The 20,245-nt window shown below is 42.5% G+C and overlaps 1 protein-coding gene across 1 annotated transcript; it reads left to right on the plus strand.

The window, feature by feature from the left end:
- Positions 1-12,524: 12,524 nt before the first annotated feature.
- On the plus strand, positions 12,525-14,437 carry LOC123440432 (LOB domain-containing protein 6-like). The gene is made up of 2 exons (XM_045116996.1): positions 12,525-12,959; positions 14,057-14,437. Exon 1 carries the CDS (start codon positions 12,609-12,611, stop codon positions 12,930-12,932), a length of 324 nt encoding a protein of 107 aa, XP_044972931.1. The 5' UTR covers positions 12,525-12,608; the 3' UTR covers positions 12,933-12,959; positions 14,057-14,437.
- The last annotated feature ends 5,808 nt before the right edge of the window (positions 14,438-20,245 follow it).

Raw genomic sequence — 20,245 nt, forward strand, 5'->3', positions numbered from 1 at the left:
TGAGCGATGTATTATCAGGGTGGTGCCTCGTGCTTAAAGAAACTAGTACATTTAGAAAATCCGCAAGGGCGCAGATGGATAAAGCTGTTCAAAGCGCTGGGTGCCCTAATGGCGTTCGGACTAATCAGTTCGGAGGTGATAGTTTGTTGCGAGCAAAGGTTTTCGGGAGCATGGCAATGGCGGAAGCAAGAACAGGGGATAAATCTACCCTTTAAAGGAGGGGAAATGGTGGCCTAACCTGAAGATCCTGGTCGGAGAAGGCCGGCGATGGCCGAGGCTGTAGGAGAGTTGCAGGGACCCTCGGCGGCGACAGAGCCTGACGGCGGCGACGGCTTGCAGGCAGCGTCAGAGCTCCTCGAAGCGGCGACGGTTTGCGGGCGGCACCGGAGCTCTTCGGGCGGTGACGGTTTGCGAGCGGCGCCGGAGTTCCTCGGGCGACGACTGTTCGCGAACAGCACCGGAGTTCTTCGGATGGAGGCAGAGATTGTAGCCGGCGGCGGAGCCTTCGGGATGCGGAGCGTTTTTTCTCGCTGTGATGATGGTGGAGAAATCGACGAGACTGGTAGGTGGACGGTGTCAGCCCTGTCCCCTCCGCCTATTTATCAGGATGGGCGCGGGGATCGAGGCGCCGTGAGCGGGAACCGTTGAGAAAGAAAAGATTCGCCATGATGACATCCGAAAATTTTGGGATAATGATGCGCCCAAGAGATCCGTTGAGATTGTGTTGGAGTTCCCGAAAATCGAGGGCTAAGGAGAGTGCTGATAGGAAATGCGTTGGCGGCTCAGAGACTTTTTCCGGCACCAATTGGCGAGTTAAGATTTCTGGTGCAAGGAGGAACACAGAAGAGTGAATCGCCTTCGACTAAAATGGAGGCATTGGCATGAAGATTCAAGTCAATTTGGGGCCTAATGTTGGGGATATTGCCTGCAGTTGTGACCCGCCAAATATGGGCCGGGTTACGGTTAAGGCGATTCATCCTTTAAGGCTAGTTGGGCCTCTGCCCGGGCAGTTCGAAGTCGCAGGATGGTTATGATTTATGAAAGGACTCTGGGTTCGACAAGACGGCGACTTAGAGACCACGGTGGTCACGATCTGTAAAAAGGAAGGAACTCTTGTAAACCCTAAGGCTTCGACCTATATATAAAGGCGAGTCTGGAGGGGGAGAGAGAGGGGAGAAAATCATCGAGTGCTAGGTTAGGGCGAGTTACGCCTTCCTTGTAATCGAATCCACATCAATACACACAAAGCATGACGTAGGCTATTACCTCTTGTCGAGGGGCCGAACCTGGGTAAATCGCCGTGTCTCTCCCGCTTAACCCCTTTGAGTCGCCACCAAGGTGCGATGGCTCTAGTACTAAGTCCTTTCACGAGGACATCTGTCGTGACAAAACCACGACACTACATATTTCCCTTCTTTTGTGATGAACTTTGAAGACGGCTTCAATCAACAACTAAGTAGTGGAATAACGCAGACAACATGGACATGTGACACAGAATTTAACGTAAAAAAACTCCTCGAGTTGAGAAGTAAAAAAACACGGTTGTGGACCGACCGGTCTACACAACTTCACTATGAGAATGATGAGTACAAAGTCTTTTCTAAAATCTCTAAAGAGGGTTACAACACACTTTTCGCATTGTCAACTGGCAATAACCACAAGAGGAAAGAATTCAACAAAGCAGAGTAACATAACCTTTGTCCGCTTCAGTATTTTGCAAACTGCTCGTAAACCGCTGAAACAAACAACATGAAATTTGTCACACAAGTAGACACACGAGTTCCTGAGATCCGCTTAAAATTTCAGCTCAACTGGATGCCGTTTGCCTACCCAAACTGTTCGTCTTCCAAAGCTACTCTATTCTGAAATTACAATAGTCACACCTGACAAAACCACTCTCCAGTCACCCAATCCTCAAACAAGCTAACTAGATCGAAGTACTCAAAAGTAAAGAACGAGCTCACCAAGTTTGAGGTTGATCCAAGCACGTTTGAACCTCCAATCACTAGCTTGAACGTAGTTTAGTCACATGCACTAAATCCAAACGAAACCTCATATTTTTCTTCTCCCTCTCTATCACACGTTGTGTTCCGCTTTTGTGTGTGCTTTTTCTCACTCTCACGAATGGCAGCCATCACACGCAGGGGTGAAGTGGCTAGGATTTTCTTCTTGATTCCCTTTCCTTGAAAGTATTTTCAACGACTGACATGTGTTGAACTTATAGGCTGATGTTGGGCTGCCAACACACCTTCATGTGAAGGGACTTGGCCCAACAGATAATCAACTTCACAGAAAACAGAATCGACTAACCCATATTTTGGGTTAGTCGATCAACAGAGCTCGATTATTGAATTATTGCTTGATGTGCGTGATGAACGTGAATTTCGAGTAGTCACTCACACTCGTGTGGGAAACCTATATGACACATTCAGCGTCATGCTGTCGTCCTTTCGCATAGCAGATTGCGATCGAGGGTTGAGTCGGGCCGGTCCATTAATGCGTTTGTCGTTCCCGATTTTGGGATGCTTCTAGAATGTTCCAGCTGGGAGCTCCTATTGAACGCTTCACGCGTCCGAACTCCTCCGTGGCGCTCACTACAACACTCAGCTGGGATGGCCCATGAAACACACAGACCAACGAGCGCAAAAAAGTACGAGTCCCACTAATCACTCGAACTGCCCGCATTTTGTGATTAGTAACAACAGCAAAAGCATGATAAACATTCTCCCCGTGCTATTTCATAGCACAAAACCATCTATTGTGTCACTAAATTGTTTTCAATTATTCAGGATTTTTATTTGAATTTTTAAAAAATCATGTATTTTGAAAAGGAACAATGAATAAATTTGAAAAAAATTCATCAGATTTGAGAAAAGGTTTATGAAATTTGAAAAAAAGACTCATCGAATTTAAGAAAAGTTCAACGTTTTTGAAAAAGTTCATCAAAATTGGAAAAAATTAGTGGATTTTACAAAAAAGTTCATCGGATCTTTTTTTTATCAAATTTTGAAAAAGGTCATCAGATATGAAAAAAGTTCATAATAATAATAATAATAATAATATTTTAAGAAAAGTTCATCAGATCTGAAAATAGTTTATCAAATTTGAAAAAAAAACATTAAATTAGAAAAAAGTTCATCAGACTTGAAAAATGTTCCATGAAATTAAATTGTTTAATTCATTCTCAAAACAAATTCATGAAATTTGAAAAAAGTTCATCAAATTAAAAAAAAGCATCAATTTAAAAAACGTACATCAATTTGAAATACAATTCGTCGATTTTGAAGAAAAAAACTCATGAATTTTTAAAAAATGTGTAAATGAGAAAGAAGAAGGAAAAAAGAAAACATAAAAACAGAAACAAAAATAAAAGAAAAAAGGGAATAAAGGGAAAAAAAGATATATAAAGGAAGTAATAAGAAAAGACAAAAAAAAAATGTCAGTCACGTATCAGTCAACGTAGCGTGATGGTTTTGGCGGCCTAGCCCGATGTCAAAGTTGTTGGTTCGACCTCCCGCTTGCAATTGAAAGAACGCAGATGAGCCGGCCCTTCCCCGGAAGCATTACAGGCGTTCGTTTGCAAAATGCACGTTAACGGAAAAATCATGTTCCAGCCAGTATTCTCCGGGTTTTCTTTTACTTTTGTTCTTCTTTTCTATTTTGTTTCCTCTTTTCCATTTTCATTTTGCTATTTTAAATAAATTATAAAAACTCAGAGTTTCGTTAAAAAAGATTTTCCAAATTTTATTTGTAGTTTCATATTCATTCCAATTGTGAAAAAATGTTTGGTATCTTAAAATTTGATAATGTTTTCTAAATAAATGATTAAAAAAATTCATATTTACAAAAACACGTTTTGAAACTGGTTTGCATTAATTAAAAAAGTGAGTTTCAAAACTTGTTCGCATTTTATAAAAATGTGAACAATTTGAAATAATGATTGCATTGCCAAAGTTTGTTCAGAGTTACAAAAAATAATCCATTTCTCAAAAAAAATTCACAATTCCGAAGACATGTTTTCTTCAAATTTTTGCTCAAAATGCTGTTAAATGCTCTAATTTTGAGAAAACTATCAAACTTTTAAAAGATGTTCCTGTTTTTAAAATTTGTTTGAAATTATATTTTTCTGTTTTTCAAAATTTATTCTAAAGGTCAAAAAATGTTGGCCGTTTTATAATAATGATTTGCAATTTTGGAATTATCCACGTTCAAAAAATGATACAGGGTTTTAAAACAAACTGCGGTCATACTTAAAAAAAATACATTTGCCGTGGCTTAATGTTCTTATGTCATTTGCTGTGGCTTAAAAAAAATACATTTGCTGCGGTGTTTTTTTTAGGATGCTTTCCAAGTGCAATTCCTAGCCGCGCGTGGCCTAAACGGGAGGTCACGAGTTCGTTTCTCTAGGCAAGTAATATTTTCTTATCCTTGCTACGTTTTCTAATGGACCGGCTCAGTCGACCGCCCATGTCCGAATTTTCGGCATTCTGTTACGGAATGCGACAGATAGGAGGTCCCGGTTCTCTGTCCTGAAGTTTTTTTATAGTAATAGACCAGCCCATTTCTCGTGCGTTGGTAGTTTGCTCGCGGTCACTCTGTTTGCTCTGTTTTTTTTTCTTTTTGGCTTCTTTCTGTTTTTTTTGATAATTTTTTCTTATCCATTATATTTTGATTTTATTTGTTTCTATGTCAGATTGTTTTTCCTAATTTTCTATGCCCCCTTCAGGTAACATAGAGCGCAACCTCGCGTCATGAGCTGCGAGAATGGTCCTGCCCAACGGAGAATTGAGCCTTCAATGCTTTTTCTTCCGCTTTTCTTTACATTTTTGCTTTTTTACTTTTTGTTATATTCTGAAATATTCTAAATATATCTCCTACAAAATTACTTTACATACAGAATTAAAGAATGTTGATCATGCATTTGGAAAATGTTAAAATGTATATTCAAAATGTTACTCATGTATTGTAAAAATGTAAAATATGTATATTTTAAAAATTAGACATCAAAATATATAAACAAGGGAATGTTAGTCATGTATTATGTGTAAAACATGTATATAAAAAATGTTCTGATGAATACAAGAATTGTACTATGTGCATGGAAAAAGTAGTCATGAAAAATATTGAAGTTTTGAAAAAACTTAACCATGTATTTTGGAAATGCTAAACATGTATAAAAATGTTCCCTGTGTATTAAAAAATGTAAAAGAGTGTATGCAAAAAATATACATCAAAAACCTAGTTCAATCATGTACTAACATAATGTTTGTGCAGTTTATTAAAAGTGGCGATCACATGCTTTCTAAGAAACAAATTACATCGTGCACTTTAGAGATGTACAACGTGTGCCTCTAAAAAATAACTTGCACACCAAAAATGTACACTGTGAGTGAGAAAATTATATACGTCTTGAAAAAAGGGAAAAATGAGGAAAACGTAAAAAATAAATGAAAAGCGAGAAAAAAATAAGGAAAAACGCAGAAGGAAATAAGAAAGCAAGAAACCGGAGAAAACCGATGAAAAAAAAAACAGGAAACAAAAAAAGAACAATAGAAGTTGATAAATAAACAAAAAAAACAATTGAAAAAACCGGAAAAAGAACCCAAAATATCAGTGAAGAAACAAAATATACCCGAAAGAAAAAACAAATGAAAAGGGAAAAAGCCGAAGTAAAGTAGAGAAGCGAGCGAAGGAACCCACGAAAAAGGGTCGACTCAGTACTGCTCGATGAAACTCCAAGCTTCCTAATGATCACTCTGTTAGCTGATTGCTCTAGAAGTGCTTTCTGTTAATAAATCTCTCTGAATTGCGTGCAAAAAAAAAAGTACTGTGGTATGCAGGGAAATGCTTCAGGCGAGACGGTATGTACTCTCGCTAGATGTGAGATATAGTTAAACAAATAAATGAGATGCATCGATGTTTTGTGTCAGCCACTCCGGGCAGTATGGTGGGATCTCCTAGCCAAGCTCGCTACCGGGCCCATCCAAAGAACTTCTACTGAGTGTTCTGGTAGGAAGGTTGTGTTATAAAGCTACTCTGAGTTTCTCATCGGATTTGGGATGCTTCTGGACTCGGTTTTTCTTTGTTTCTATTTTCTATTTTTCCTCCATTGCGGAATATTTTGTTTTAATTTATGGTCTTTTTTTCTGATATTATTTAGTTTTATGATTTTTCATTTTTCGAATTTGGTAGGTATTACCTGAATCCCTAGTTTTTTTCTAAAGTATTAAGAGTATTAATTGACTTCCTCAACCTGTTTGGAATTTTGTAAACATATTAAGAATTTATGATTATTCTGAATATATTGAACATTTGTTTAATTCATGTACTGTAACAAATAGATATATGCTAAAATCATAAATATTACTTGAATCTTGATTTTTTTTTGAATTTCACGCATATTTATCAAAGTTGTGAATGTTATTGAATATACCAGCATTTTTTAAATTAGTGAAAGTGCTTTGAATTGATTATCATTTTCTAAAATTCCACAAACCTTTCTATAAATTCATATAGATTTTTAACATTCATGGAACTTTCTAAACTCATGAGCTTTTTAAGTGCATATTGACTATTAAAACGTTAAATGAAAGCACTACAAACAACCAAAATTTTAAAGACCCACAAAACGCTAGAATACCAACGGGATAGAAGAGGGACTCTTTTGAGAAAAAAAGAGGAAGCGAGCAATCGAGTGATGGACTCGCGGGTCGGCCACCCGTGAGAGCTATGTGAGCGAGCAAATTTATGACTCGCTACAAGTATTCGTCTTGGCATTGTCACGCACTTGCCCCCTTCACGCACGTGCCCTCCACCCCGTATTCGTCTTGGCATTGTCGCACGCCCTCCCCACAAGGGCAGGCTCTCGCAGTTTCGCCGCCGCCGCACCTAGCGTTGTGTCCCTTGCCGCCTGTTGCATCCTGCAGTGCCACGGATGGTCGAGGGAGGAGAGGGACCCTGCCACCAACAACGAAGGCCGAGCTCACTGCGCCCCGCACTGCCGCCGCTGCTCGATAGAGGAGACGTACCACGCCGCCGGTCGACCTAGGTCGAGCCCGCTGCACCCTGCTCCGCTGCTCGAGGGGCGGCGGCGATAGGTGCACGGAGGAAGGGGCGGATTCCATATTGCGAGCGATAACAATCGGCGATGGCGATGGGGATCGTGCGAGAGAACAATGCCGTGCCGCGACGTCGGCGTGTAGTAGTTAGCGATCAGAAATTCAGAATTGCATGATTGTAGGAGAGGCTAGATTGGTAGGTGCTGTAGAATATTCCTCCGTTGGTGGAATACGGTCAGTTATGGGGAGTTGCTAAGTTTACCATGTAAAGCTATTAGATTAATGATGGCTGTTGGATTGAGATTTGTGGAATTATTCCTACGATGCTGATTGGTTTGTGCGTTGTTGTGGGACAATTTATTGGGTGCACGTAAGGAAGTTCTTGTTTGCTTGTTTAATAGTAGTAGAGATTCATTGTGCGTTGTTGTAGGACAATTTATTAGGTGCACGTAAGAAAGTTCTTGTTAGCTTGTTTAATAGTAGTAGACATACTCGTTCATTGGGTTGGGCTGGGCTGAGGCTAGCAAGTTTTAGGCCCACTACTTTTAGTCATGGGAATAAAACGTATCCAAGCACCCCCTCAATCGGCCGATGTTTTCTCTCACGTCTGCCACATCCTAAGCTTGCCACGCGTCTTGATGGATCTCGCAGACCACATCTCCCCCTTCATCCTTATCTTTGGTGAAACGTTGGTCAAATTTGTGGGGGCAAACCCTAGGGGGTCAAAGGGGTTGGTGGGGGCAAACCCTAGGGGGGCGGCCACGCTAACTTGGGGGCCAAGACACCCTTGGCCGCCATCCCACCTCTTGGGCGCAGCCCTAGGGCTGGCCGCCTCCACGGACCGGTCATTGTGGGAAAAAACTGTGAGCAATGCATATCACCGGAAAACCCTATTTGCCGCTATGTTTGAAGCGGTGTTGAGGCTTCGCACAGAGCGGTAGGGAGATCGGTGGCCCGGTAGCGGGGTTGCAGTGCACGCCCGGTAGCGGGGTGGCACTGCTCGATTTTGGGAATCTTATTCCCAACCGTTTTTTCGGGTCTTGGGAAACTTTTAATAGGTTTCCTGAGCCGGTTTTTTTCTTTTTCATTTTTCTTTATTTTTTGGTTTCTTTTTTCTCTTCTGTTTCCGTTTCAAAAAATGTCGTGGATTTTCATAATATATTTTTGTATTTTCTAAAAATATTCTAGATTTTCAAAAAAAATATGTATTTTCTAAAAATTGTTCTCGGTTTCAAAATGTGTTCTAAAGATTAAAATTTGTTCTCAGTTTCAAAAATAATTCTTAAGATTCAGAAAATTTTAGTTCTTTAAAAATTTGTTAACGCTTCCAAATTTCTTCTGGTTTTTTCAAAATTGTTCTCGGTTTCTAAATTTGTTCTCAAAATTCAAAAAATGTTTGTGCTTTAAAATTTTGCTCGTGCTTCCAAATTTGTTTGGGGTTTTTCAAATTTGTTCTCAAGATTCAAAAAAATTTCGTGATTTAAAACATTGTTCGCTCTTCAAATTTGTTCACGATTTTTCAAAAAAATTCTCGGTTTAAAATTTTGTTCTCAAAATTTAAAAAATATCCGTGCTTTAAAATTGTTCTCCCTTTCAAATTGGTTCATTTTTTTAAAATTGTTCACCTTTTTAAAATTTAGTTCTCAAGATTCAAAAAATTGTCCATTTTTCCAAATTTGTTAATGTTTTAAAAAATTGTTCTTACTTATTTTTTTTACCAAAATTCAAAAAATTGTCGTGCTTTAAAAAATGATCGTACTTTCAAATTTGTTTGTGGTTTTCAAAATTGTTCTCCCTTTCAAAATTTTGTTCTCAAGATTAAAAAAATGTTTGTGCTTTAAAAAAATCTTCACGCTTCCAAATTTGTGCACATTTTTTTAAATTGTTCTCTGTTTCAAAATTTGTTCTCAATATTCAAAAAATGTTCGTGCTTTAAAAATAGTTTATGCTTTCAAATTTGTTCCGTGTTTTTCAAAATTATGTTATCAAGATTCAACAAATTGTTCTCGATTTCAAAATTTGTTCTCAAAATTAAAAAAAAGTTCATGATTTAAAAAATTGTCCGTGCTTTCAAATTTGTTCAGGGGTTTTCAAAATTGTTCTCCTTTTCAAAATTTTATTCCCAAATTTTTTAAAAGGTTCGCGCTTCCAACTTTGTTCACATGTTTTTAAAATTGTTCTTGGTTTCAAAAATTGTTCTCAAAATTTTAAAAAAATCATGCTTTAAAAATTTGTTCGCGCTTTCAAGTTTGTTTCGGGTTTTCAAATTTGTTCTCCTTTCTAGAATTTTGTTCTCGAGATTCAAAAAATTGTCCGTGCTTCCAAATTTGTTCACGTTTTTGTTAAGTTTTTCTCGGTTTCAAAATTTGTTCTCAAGATTCAAAAAATGTCCGCGCTTCCAAAGTTGTTTACGTTTTTAAAAAGTTGTTCCCAAAATATAAAATAAGATCGTGTTTAAAAATTTGTTCGCTGTTTTTCCAAATTGTTCTACTTTTTAAAAATTTGTTCTAGTATTTTTAAAAATGTCCGTGCTTTAAAAAATTGTTCACATTTTTTCAAATTGTTCTGCAAATTCCAAAAATGTCTTTGTTTCAAATAAAAAGTAAAGGAAAAAGGAAAGAAAAAACGAACCAAAAAAAGGAGAAGGAAAAAAGTAACATAAAAAAAGAAACTAACTGGGCCGACCCTGTGAGGACGCCCCCTGTGCGGCGTAGGGGATCTTCCGCAACGAGCGCCAGGTAGGAGCTCACCGTATCACCTCCCAACCCTAATCACTGTAGTAGCCTGATTGGACTGTATTTGGCTTACGGAATCCCCCGTAAGTTGAAACCATATATGGCCAACTAAAAGTCCACTTGCTCATTTGGCTTGTCCTTCTTTGTTTCCAAATCAAAAGCCTTTTCCTTCCTTACTTTTTACCTCTATCTTTTTTAAAATAACCGTCTCAACTTTATATTAGTTTTAATATAAAGTTATATTAAACTTAAGACATTTATTTTAGGACGAAAGAAGTATAATTTTTAGGGCATTTCTTCCTCATTTCTACGCTCCAAGTGTAGCGACCGGCACAACCACAAAAAAGACAAACCTTACAACAAGCATCGGCTCGTTTTCCGTCATCATTTGTAACTCAATTTCCTCTCCCTTGCTGTATGGTTATTGGTACTCACTTATTTCATATATTCATTTAAAATGATTTAGATATTTTAATATGGACTACACACAGACTGACATGATTGAACAAGCGTGTTATAACGTGTTTATATACATCTAATATATATAAAAGTTAGAACATCTTATATTTGTGAACTAGTATGTAGAGGTAGATCAACCGATATTTATATTTGTGAAACTGAGGGAGTACATATGTAGATGTAGCTATGGCTCGTACATACTCCCTCCCTCTTAAAAAATTTGTCTTAGGTTTGTCTAGATATGAATGTATCTAATTGATACATGCATATCTAGACAAATCTAAGACAAGAATTTTAAAACGGAGGAAGTATGTGAAATCCGTTGCTATACCACCAGACTGGACATGTTCAGCTCGGAGACCTCTAATCGTGGCCCAACTCCTGCACACCGACAATAAATTTCTCGCCAAATCGCTACAGCCCCTAAGCTCGTGTGGTAGGATTCATGGCTAGTCGAAGCAGCTATTCTTCGTGGCAGCATGTAAGCCTGTTTGTAGCAGCGATTTCAGTCTGTGCGAACGTAGGACTACCATCAACCATGCCCCGGATAGGCTGCAACTGCAATGATTCAGAATTTATTGGCCGCAGAGATCACTCCAAGCAAAAAACTGTGCTGCTGCCATCCATAGTGCCATGCTGCTATGCTATGCAGTAGTGGAGTAGATCTCATCTAACGCCAGCCACGCCAGCAGTTCGCATAATTATTTGGACCGCTGATGATGATTAGCAGCCTGGCTTGGCTGAGCTAACCCGGCCGGCGGCAGACCGGTGAATGGTCGTGTTCAGGCACACCGATCATGAGCTGGATTGCTGGAATACACCGACGTATGGTTTTGGCAGTCATCATCATCATAAGGTAATGCGAACCACGTTTGGTACGGTATGAATCTTGAGAGTCTTTTAACGACGTCGTGACGCTGCTGCATCGGCCGGAGTTGGGCGCACGTGCGCCGTGCCCACGCAAATTTATCGGGCCTTCGTGTTGTAGAAGATCTCTCTCGCCTTGGTATGAAAATATCCGCTGGGCATGGCAATGAATGTGGTGTTGAACAGCGTCGTACTGTACGCGGGCGGTACGTAGGCACGGATTTGTACGCGTATTGGCTAACGTCCATCCGCGGGTAAAAAAGCGTAGCCAAGATTCATATTTTGTGTTCAAAAAGATAAAAAAGCGTAGCCAAGTGTGTTCGTACGTGCCATCCATCCATGTACGTACGTACGTACGTACCGGCACGCTACTGTTAAAAGCACATGGCCCCGGGGCCTTAGGGGTCAGTAGGCGGTCCAGGCGAATCGACCAAGAGCAGACAAGATGCCATCCCCGACTACCCGAGGTACTCCTTCACTAGGCCGCTTGCTAGTCCCTGATCTGATGGACGTGACGCTGCTTGGGGTTGGAGGTTCCGTCGCTTCTCATTCCAAGATCGATCTATGTGTGTATGTGTGTGTATACCCACATGCCACACCAGTCCATCCACTCCGTACGTCGTCCCTCCTCGCGCTCTCCGGGGCGTGGTTGGTTGGAATGGCATGGCCAGCATGCTCGCCGGAGTGGACGGGTCGAGCTCGGGAGCTGACACTGACCGCGCGTGCATGCTGGTACGCCCCCGAGCAGACCAGGCGTCGCCGCGCGCCTGTCGCACGATGCTCACGTCCCGATGAGCGACTGAGCGTGATAGGACGTGCCAACGGATCCAATCGAATCGGCCAATAGCTAGGGAGGTTGGTACGGCGTCGGAACGGTGGAAACCAAATGAACGTCGACGCGCGCCATGCAACGCGACTCCTCATTTGCATGCTAGCGCCGTGGAACAGTAATAGCCTGGGTTGAAGTTGGATTGCAAGTACGCGGGCACACGATCAAGGCGGTCTATCGAGCAGTTCTACGCCTAATTTCAAAAGAACACAAAGGCAACAACCCAAGCTGCAGTATCATGTCGATGCTTCAGAATGAGGTAATAGCACCAGGGATACTACAACTTGCATACAATGTGATGGTTGAATCCTATAACTTGAAAAATGACCCTACCCAGTCACAGAACTTGCACCCAATGTGCAAACCCAGTCCAAAGTTACCACTGACCAATAGCAACGTGCCAACTGGACAGGGCGGGCCAGCTCGTGGCACTTTTCACCTAGCCCCCTCTGGTTCATCAGAATTATCCAGTCCGTGGCACTTTTCACCTTGTCAGTAAGATTCTTCAGTTTATTTGTTGGTGGTGTTTGATTGTGATCACACTTGTCGATCTTCCATACCATCGATCATAGCTCATACGCTGATGCTCATACATTTGTTGGTGGTGTTTGACTGTGATCCTTGCTTCAGTCAGCGGCGGGGCCAAACGGGTCGCAGGCGATGGCGGAGTTCATCGGCAGCGCTGTCCCGAACGGCGTGGCGAGCTTCATCAACGTGGGACACTCCGCGGCGCTCGGCTCCATCGGCGACGTGACGGGCTTCGGGCAAGACCAGCAGTTCACGGCCGTGCAGATGCTGTTCAGGAGCTACGAGGCGGCCGAGCCCATCACGAGGCTGGGGCTGAACGGCAGCTACGAGTTCGGGTACTCGGCGGCCGCGATGACCGGCGCCGGATCGGTGCCAAGCCTCAGCATGCTCGGCGGCTCGCCGTTCCTGAAGCCCGGCATCGCCGGCAGCAACGAGAGGGGCGGCGCCGGCCAGTAGCCGACCGGCTGCTCTCTGTCAGGCCAGGTGCGGCATTAACTACACTTCCTGCATTGTGTTCTAGCTGGCCTTCTTCTTCCAAGCATTCACAATTTTGAATAAACCATCACGGTTCTTTGGTTAGTTTGCTGTGTGCAATGATGCGTTTGAACCCAATTAATGTCGATGATTGGCTGCCCGATTTGCTTATAAAATGTTGTTGATTCGCTACGTGCGCGCGCAGTCATTAATCCCGGCGACCCGGTGCACTATTTAGCTTTTACTCTGGTTATCGTTAGTGTCCATGCACACTCTTGTGATGAACATACCTTTAATATTTGTAGTAGGAGCACACAATGCATGTCATGCGTGAATTGACGGGAAAAGTATGGTACTCTTGGTCCATCATGTGGAAACCGAAGTCTGTTTCAAACTGGACCTCTTAACAATGATGCAGCATGCATGCTTAGTTTCTACTTATAATTAGGTGTCATGCCTAGCTAACTAGCTATAGTTAGTGGAGTACCGCAAGATATTCTAAATTTCTAATTCAATGGCCTGATGGCTTATCAGTACTAGCTATGGCTGCATGCATCGATTGATGCAGAGGCCGGAGGTTTAACCTCCTTTTCCAAAAAAAAAAAGCTAAACACCTCATTCGTGGGAAAAAAATAACTGATATTTCATGTGTGCTATTGCGCGTACGTGCATCTCCTTTTTAAATTAAGTGTAAGTGGTCTAAGAAAAATAAAGTGCAAAGAAGGACCTAAAATGGTTGGAGTAATACTTAATAAATTAGTACCGATCGTTCCGAGTGTAGCTTCCAAGAAGAAAAAAACTGTTTGTATCATTGATAAGTAGCTGATCATGAACAGTTTGCTGCTGACCTGCTGATACAGTTGCATTGTGTTATCATATTCAACTGTGCTTCACTCCAGTTTGAGTAGTTATGTCTAGTGTTAAACAAGATTAGTATGATTACGTACAGTTTGTAAACAGTTGCCAAAATTTCTAATATATTTTTGTCTAAAGAGTAGTATACTCCAATGTAGAACATCAAGAACTAATTGACCATATATTCATACATGAAGAGAGGAGGACCTATTTTTGGCCTTGTTTTGATAATTGTCAATTGTTTTACACAGGCTGCTGACAGAAAAGATCCATCAAGGTGTATGTTGAAGACCTATGGGGCCGTGGAACGACCTGAATTAGTATCTATCTTGATTTTGATCTTGTTCACCGGAGTGTTAATCGATTTGCTAGTCTATTTGGCATGAATGCATATGTTTATGGGCTGGATAATTCTCATGAACTGAAGGGGGCTAGGTGAAAAGTGCCATGAGCTGGCCCGCCCTGTCCAGTTGGCACGCTGCTATTGGCCGGTGGTAACTTTGGACTGGGTTTGCATATTGGATGCAAGTTCTGCGACTGGGTAGGGTCAGTTTTCAAGTTATAGGATTCAACCATCACATTGTATGCAAGTTGTAGTACCCTCGTGCTATTACCTACTTCAGAATCCTTAACCCGGCGCCGGCATACTCACATGGATACCTGTTCGGTAAAGATGGACCACGTACTACTACTGCACGCCTGTTGCACGCTTGCTTTAACTGGTCTGCGTTTTCATTAAAGACGTAGCGGAGTGGCTGTAAAACCCAGAGAGAATCAGTGAAAAGCACCAGTAAGAAAGGAGTGATGACAGATGAGATGAGGAGACAAACTGTCCTGGGATGCCTGTACCAGACTGCAGAGTCCACTATCAACCAATGCGTGTCCTTTCTTGGCCCTCCTCACGCAAGCTTGACTTCACCTGCCCTTGGAGTTTGAGTCAATCAATTATTTACCCATGGAGACGCCATCCAGTAGGAGTACTAACCTTGGCCCTGTTTGGATACTCTAACCGGGTTAGAGGTTAGAGTTAGATTCTAACCCTCAACTAACCCTAAACTAACTCTAACCCAAAAGGTGTTTGGATGAGAGGGTTAGATTGGCAATAAATGTCATTTCTCAATCATTTGGTTAATTTTGTCCGTATTTACTGCGGGATTTGGTGTGGCCGATCGTTGTGTGGCCTGCTCTCGCTCACAAATGAAGTACAAAAAAGACACACACACACGCACACATACATACCTGCGGGTGCTGCAGCTGGCAGGGCGCGGCGGGGCGGGGCGGGCCGGCGGCAGGAAGGGCGGGGCGGGGCGGCCGGCGGCAGGGCGCGGCGGGGCGGGGCTCGGCGGGGCAGGTCGGCGGCGGGGCGGGGCGGGGCGGGCCGGCGGCAGGGCACGGCGGGACGGGGCGGGCAGGTCGGCGGCGGGGCGGGGCGGGGCGGGCCGGCGGTAGGAAGGGCGGGGCGGGGCGGCCGACGGCAGGGCGCGGCGGGGCGGGGCACGGCGGGGCGGCAGAGGCTGGGGCGGCCGGCGGCAGGGCGCGGCGGGGCGGGGCGGGGCGGGCCGCGGCAGGGCGCGGCGGCCGGCGGCTGGGGCGGCCGGCGGCTGGGACGTTGAGGAGCGAGGGCGACGGGAGGGACTGAGAGGATCCGGTGCGGATGGAGGAGTGATTTTTTTTTTCTTTTTTTTTGTCCCCACCTAACTCTAACCCAAAAAAGCACCTCTTGGGTGGGTTAGAGTTTTTGGATGGGTTAGATGCATCTAACCCAATCTAACCCTATATGTTTGGATTTTTGAGGGTTAGATAGCTCAACTCTAACCCAATCTAACTCTAACCCTGGTATCCAAACAAGGCCTATGTGATGCTTAATTGAATACTTATATTTTACTCTAGTAAGTCGATTTTAAGTTTGCCTGTCAACGCAAAAAAAAAAAGTTTGTCAGATCCTTTGGAGCCTTAAAACGACGACTACCCAACTGGGTACTATAACAATACTTGTTCAATTCCGGTGAAGGAGTGACGACGGTGAGAGTGGAGCTTCGGGTTTGTTTTAGTATTTGCACTCGTCGTTAGGTGGTCTAAGTACGTAAATATAATTTCTATTGCTTCATGTGTTTTTTCTAGTGCCATGATGCTTGAAGAATAGACCCATTTTTTCTGCAAAATAAAAAATATATTAAGTTAGATCAAATTTATATAAAATATATATTTCTGAAAATGCCAAACGAAGACCGAGCTCCATGAAGGCCTTTATTAAAAAAGATCAAAATTCAAAATTTTCAGTTTCAAAAAGTACTGGAAATTAATACACATATACCTAGATACATAACGTACATGTGTGCAAATTTTCAGATCAAAACATATTAAAATGTGAGCTATACAAAAAAGATAAATTTGATGCTTTTTAGTATATGTACTTTTCATCTTTAAAGTCTATGTTTTTTTTGCGCAGCTCACAATTTAAGGTATTCCATCCTGAAAATTTCCACACATATACTTTACATCCTTGCATACATGTGTATTTATTTCAGAATTTTTAGAAATTAAAATTAATGAATTTTGATTTTTTTTAAATAAAGAACTCCATGGAGCTCAGTCTCCAAAATGACCTACTCATATATTTCTTGCAACATAAATAAATATAGTTAATTACACCTACAATACACACACTCATAAATTCCTAAATATCTCAAAAGCCCTACGGAGCAACCCGAAACTGGTCACTTTTATTTGAACAATCTGAATGGCCTTCAGATCACTGAGCACGTACTGCTTGTTCTCTAGCTGCTTCTACATGGCTTGAGTGTCTATGACATTATTTTCTCGCAATTCTCTTGCTACACCTTTTTGTGTTGTTTGGTTCAGTAGCTTGTACACATCTACAACAAGCTTGGTCTACTGAATGTCCAACTTCTTGTTTTTGTTTTGAAGGTTCGAAACTTTCTGTGCATGATCAAGCCCCTCATGGATTCTCGCACCTTTGCATCCTTCATGTTTATCCCACAACTTTTGTAGTGCCTCCTACATTGCTTCAAGCCACTTCCTATCAACCTATTGAAGAAAGCCACATTTGTCTAACTATAATACCAATGCCACTTTGAAGATAATACAAACACTCTCTAGTTTTGCACGACACAACTTTTAAGCAAAGAAATTTAGAGCAACAAGGAACATCTAGCAAAAAGGTGACAGTTCAATGCACCCAACTTACAGTCTATCCACCTTCAAAGAGTATTAAAACTACAAAATAAACAAAGTTCCATCACTGAACATGATTCACATACCAGTCTATTAACTTGGTTAAATCTACAAATACATCCAATTTTCAATTAACACAAATCAGAGCAAATACAAAATACAATCACTTTTCAGTTAACACAATCTAGAATAATAAAACAAAGAAATGTGTCAATACATTCAGGCTTGAATGAACACAATACACATTAAAGCTAGTACTAAATATCACATCTAGCAAATTCACATACATCATAATAAAGAGCGAATAGACGTGTAATTGGCCATGGAACCTCCTTCGAGTGAAGGTGACTTCAAAAGCTACAAATTAGATTGCATTTTTCTTGCGGTCGCACTCAATGTTGACCCTGCCCTCAAAGTCAAACTCTTCAATGGTGATAGGAGCCTGGATGGAGCTCAAACCAGTTCAAACCAAGATCCAAACCGAATGAATCCCCAACTCACCAACAACCCTAACCCTACGCCACAAATGAGCGAGGTGCTTACGTCAGAGTCGATCAACACAACAGAGTCGTCGCTGCTCTAGCCATCATTCCAAGAGACCATGACGGCCCGCAACTTGGTGGTCATGAGCTCGGATGGCGGTCTCTGTTGAATTGGCACCACAACAGAGCAAGAGGTGCAAAAGTGCGAGCATCAGGGAGACTGATTGTGTGCCTCCGACCGTGATCGACCCGCCTTCGATCGAGATTTAGGATTTAGGCATTTTGAGATTTGGGAAGTGAGATGGTGAAATGTATGTGCTCCATTTTCCCGCGTGAACATGGTCCGAAAGAGATATGGTGCGACGAGTGAAAGGGCGAGATCGTAAAATAATAACCACGCGGTCGAGCTGTGTCGAGAATGGTGCTACATATCGGGGCTTCATTTTGATAGACGAGAAAGGTTATCAACAATATTCCAACGATTTAGAAGATCGTAACTAGCGAGACGGCGTGGTTACTTTCGGGCACGCTATGATTGGCCGATGACTGATACGTCTCCGTCGTATCTACTTTTCCAAACTCTTTTGCCCTTGTTTTGGACTCTAATTTACATGATCTGAGTGGAACTAACCCGGACTAACGTTGTTTTCAGCAGAATTGCCATGTGTTGTTTTTGCGCAGAAATAAAAGTTCTCGGAATGACGTGGAAATTTACGAGGATTTTTTGTGGAATATATAAAAAATACTGGCGCAAGAATCAACCGGAGGAGTGGAGCGAGGAGCCCACAAGCCCAGGAGGCGCTCCCCTGGCCGCGCCTAGCAGGCTTGTGGGGCCCTTGGGGCTCTGCCGCTTCCAACTCCACCTCTATTTAGTCCCTTTCGTCCGGAAAAAAATCAAGGAGGAGAGTTCATCGCGTTTTACGAAACGGAGACGCCGCCACCACCTGTTCTTCCTCTAGAGGGCAGATCTAGAGTCCGTTCTAGGCTCCGGAGAGGGGAGATCGTCGCCATCGTCATCACCAACCTTCCTTCATCGCCAATTCCATGATGCTCTTCACCGTTCGTGAGTAATCTCATCGTAGGCTTGCTGGACGGTGATGGGTTGGATGAGATCTATCATGTAATCGAGTTAGTTTTGATGGAGATTGATCCCTAGTATCCACTATGTTCTGAGATTGATGTTGCTACTACTTTGCCATGCTTAATGCTTGTCACTAGGGCCCGGGTGCCATGATTTCAGATCTGAACCTATTATGTTCTCGTTAATATATGTGTGTTCTTGATCCTATCTTGCAAGTTGTAGTCACCTACTATGTGTTATGACCCGCCCCAAATTTGTTGATTCGCACGACGGGAGGTGAGAGAATACTCTCAAGTATTAGCAGTTGAATTGTCAGATTCAACCACACCTGAAAGATTAGTATCTGCAAGCAAGGTAGTAACAGCAAAGTAGCGAGTAACGGCGGTGTAACGAGAAATAGCAGCGGCAAGGGAAAGGAGTAGTGACAACAGTAGCAAGTAGCAACAGTAGCAAGCGACAGTAGTATCAACAATAGCAGCAGAGCAAGACAAGTAACAGCAGTAGCAATAGTAGTAGCAGCAGCAGAGCAAGACAAGTAACAACAGTAGCAACAGTAGTAGCAGTAGCAGAGCAAGACAAGTAACAACAGTAGCAACAGTAGTAGCAGCAGTAGGACAAACTCGTAGGCAATGGGTCGGTGATTTGTTTGGATGATATTCATCATGCAACAGCTATAACACGGAGAGATATGTGGCTAGCTCCCGTTCGTCAATGTGATGTAGGCATGCATTCCTTGTGTCGTCATACGTGCTTAGGGAAAACAACTTGCATGACATCTATTGTCCATCCCTCCCGTGGCAGCAGGGTCCAAAAGGAAACTACGGGATATTAAGGTTCTCCTTTTAATAAAGAACCGGACCAACGCATTAGCACTTGGTGAACACATCAACTCCTCAAACTATGGTCATCACCGGGAGTGGTTCCGGTTATTGTCAATCCGGGGTTGCCGGATCATAACACATAGTAGGTAACTACAACTTGCAAGATCGGATCTAAAACACACATATATTGGTGACAACATAATAATTTCAGATCTGAAATCATGGCACTCGGGCCCTAGTGACAAGCATTAAGCATGGCAAAGTAGTAGCAACATCAATCTCAGAACATAGTGGATACTAGGGATCAATCCCCATCAAAACTAACTCGATTACATGATAGATCTCATCCTACTCATCACCGCACAGCGAGGCTACAAATAGATTACTCACGAACGACGAAGAGCTTCATGGAATTGGAGAAGGAAGATGGTTGATGATGACGATGGCGACGATTTCCCCTCTCCGGAGCCCAAGATGGACTCCAGATCTGCCCTCCAGATGAAGAACAGGTGGTGGCGGCGCCTCCGTATCGTAAACGTGATGAAAACTTCTCTTTTTATTTTTTCTGGGACGAAAGGGATCTTATAGACATGAGATTGGGGGCGGCGGAGCCGTGTGGGCCCCACAAGCCTGCCCACCGCCACCAGGGGGGTGGTGGCGGAGCCAGGGCTTGTGGCCCACTGGCCCACCCCCTCAGGTGGAACTTGGCGCAGTTATTTTTTATATTTTCCAAAACTGCTCCCCGTAGATTTTCAGGACGTTTGGAGAACTTTGATTTCTGCACAAAAATAACACCAAGGCAATTCTGCTGAAAACAACGTCACTCCAGGTTAGTTCCATTCAAATCATGCAAATTAGAGT

The sequence above is a fragment of the Hordeum vulgare genome, chromosome 3H, assembly GCF_904849725.1.
Source record: "Hordeum vulgare subsp. vulgare chromosome 3H, MorexV3_pseudomolecules_assembly, whole genome shotgun sequence".
Taxonomy (NCBI): Eukaryota; Viridiplantae; Streptophyta; class Magnoliopsida; order Poales; family Poaceae; genus Hordeum; species Hordeum vulgare.

What these genes read in the sequence shown, in the direction of transcription:
- LOC123440432 (XM_045116996.1), top strand. Translation starts at nt 12,609, where the DNA reads ATGGCGGAGTTCATCGGCAGCGCTGTCCCGAACGGCGTGGCGAGCTTC.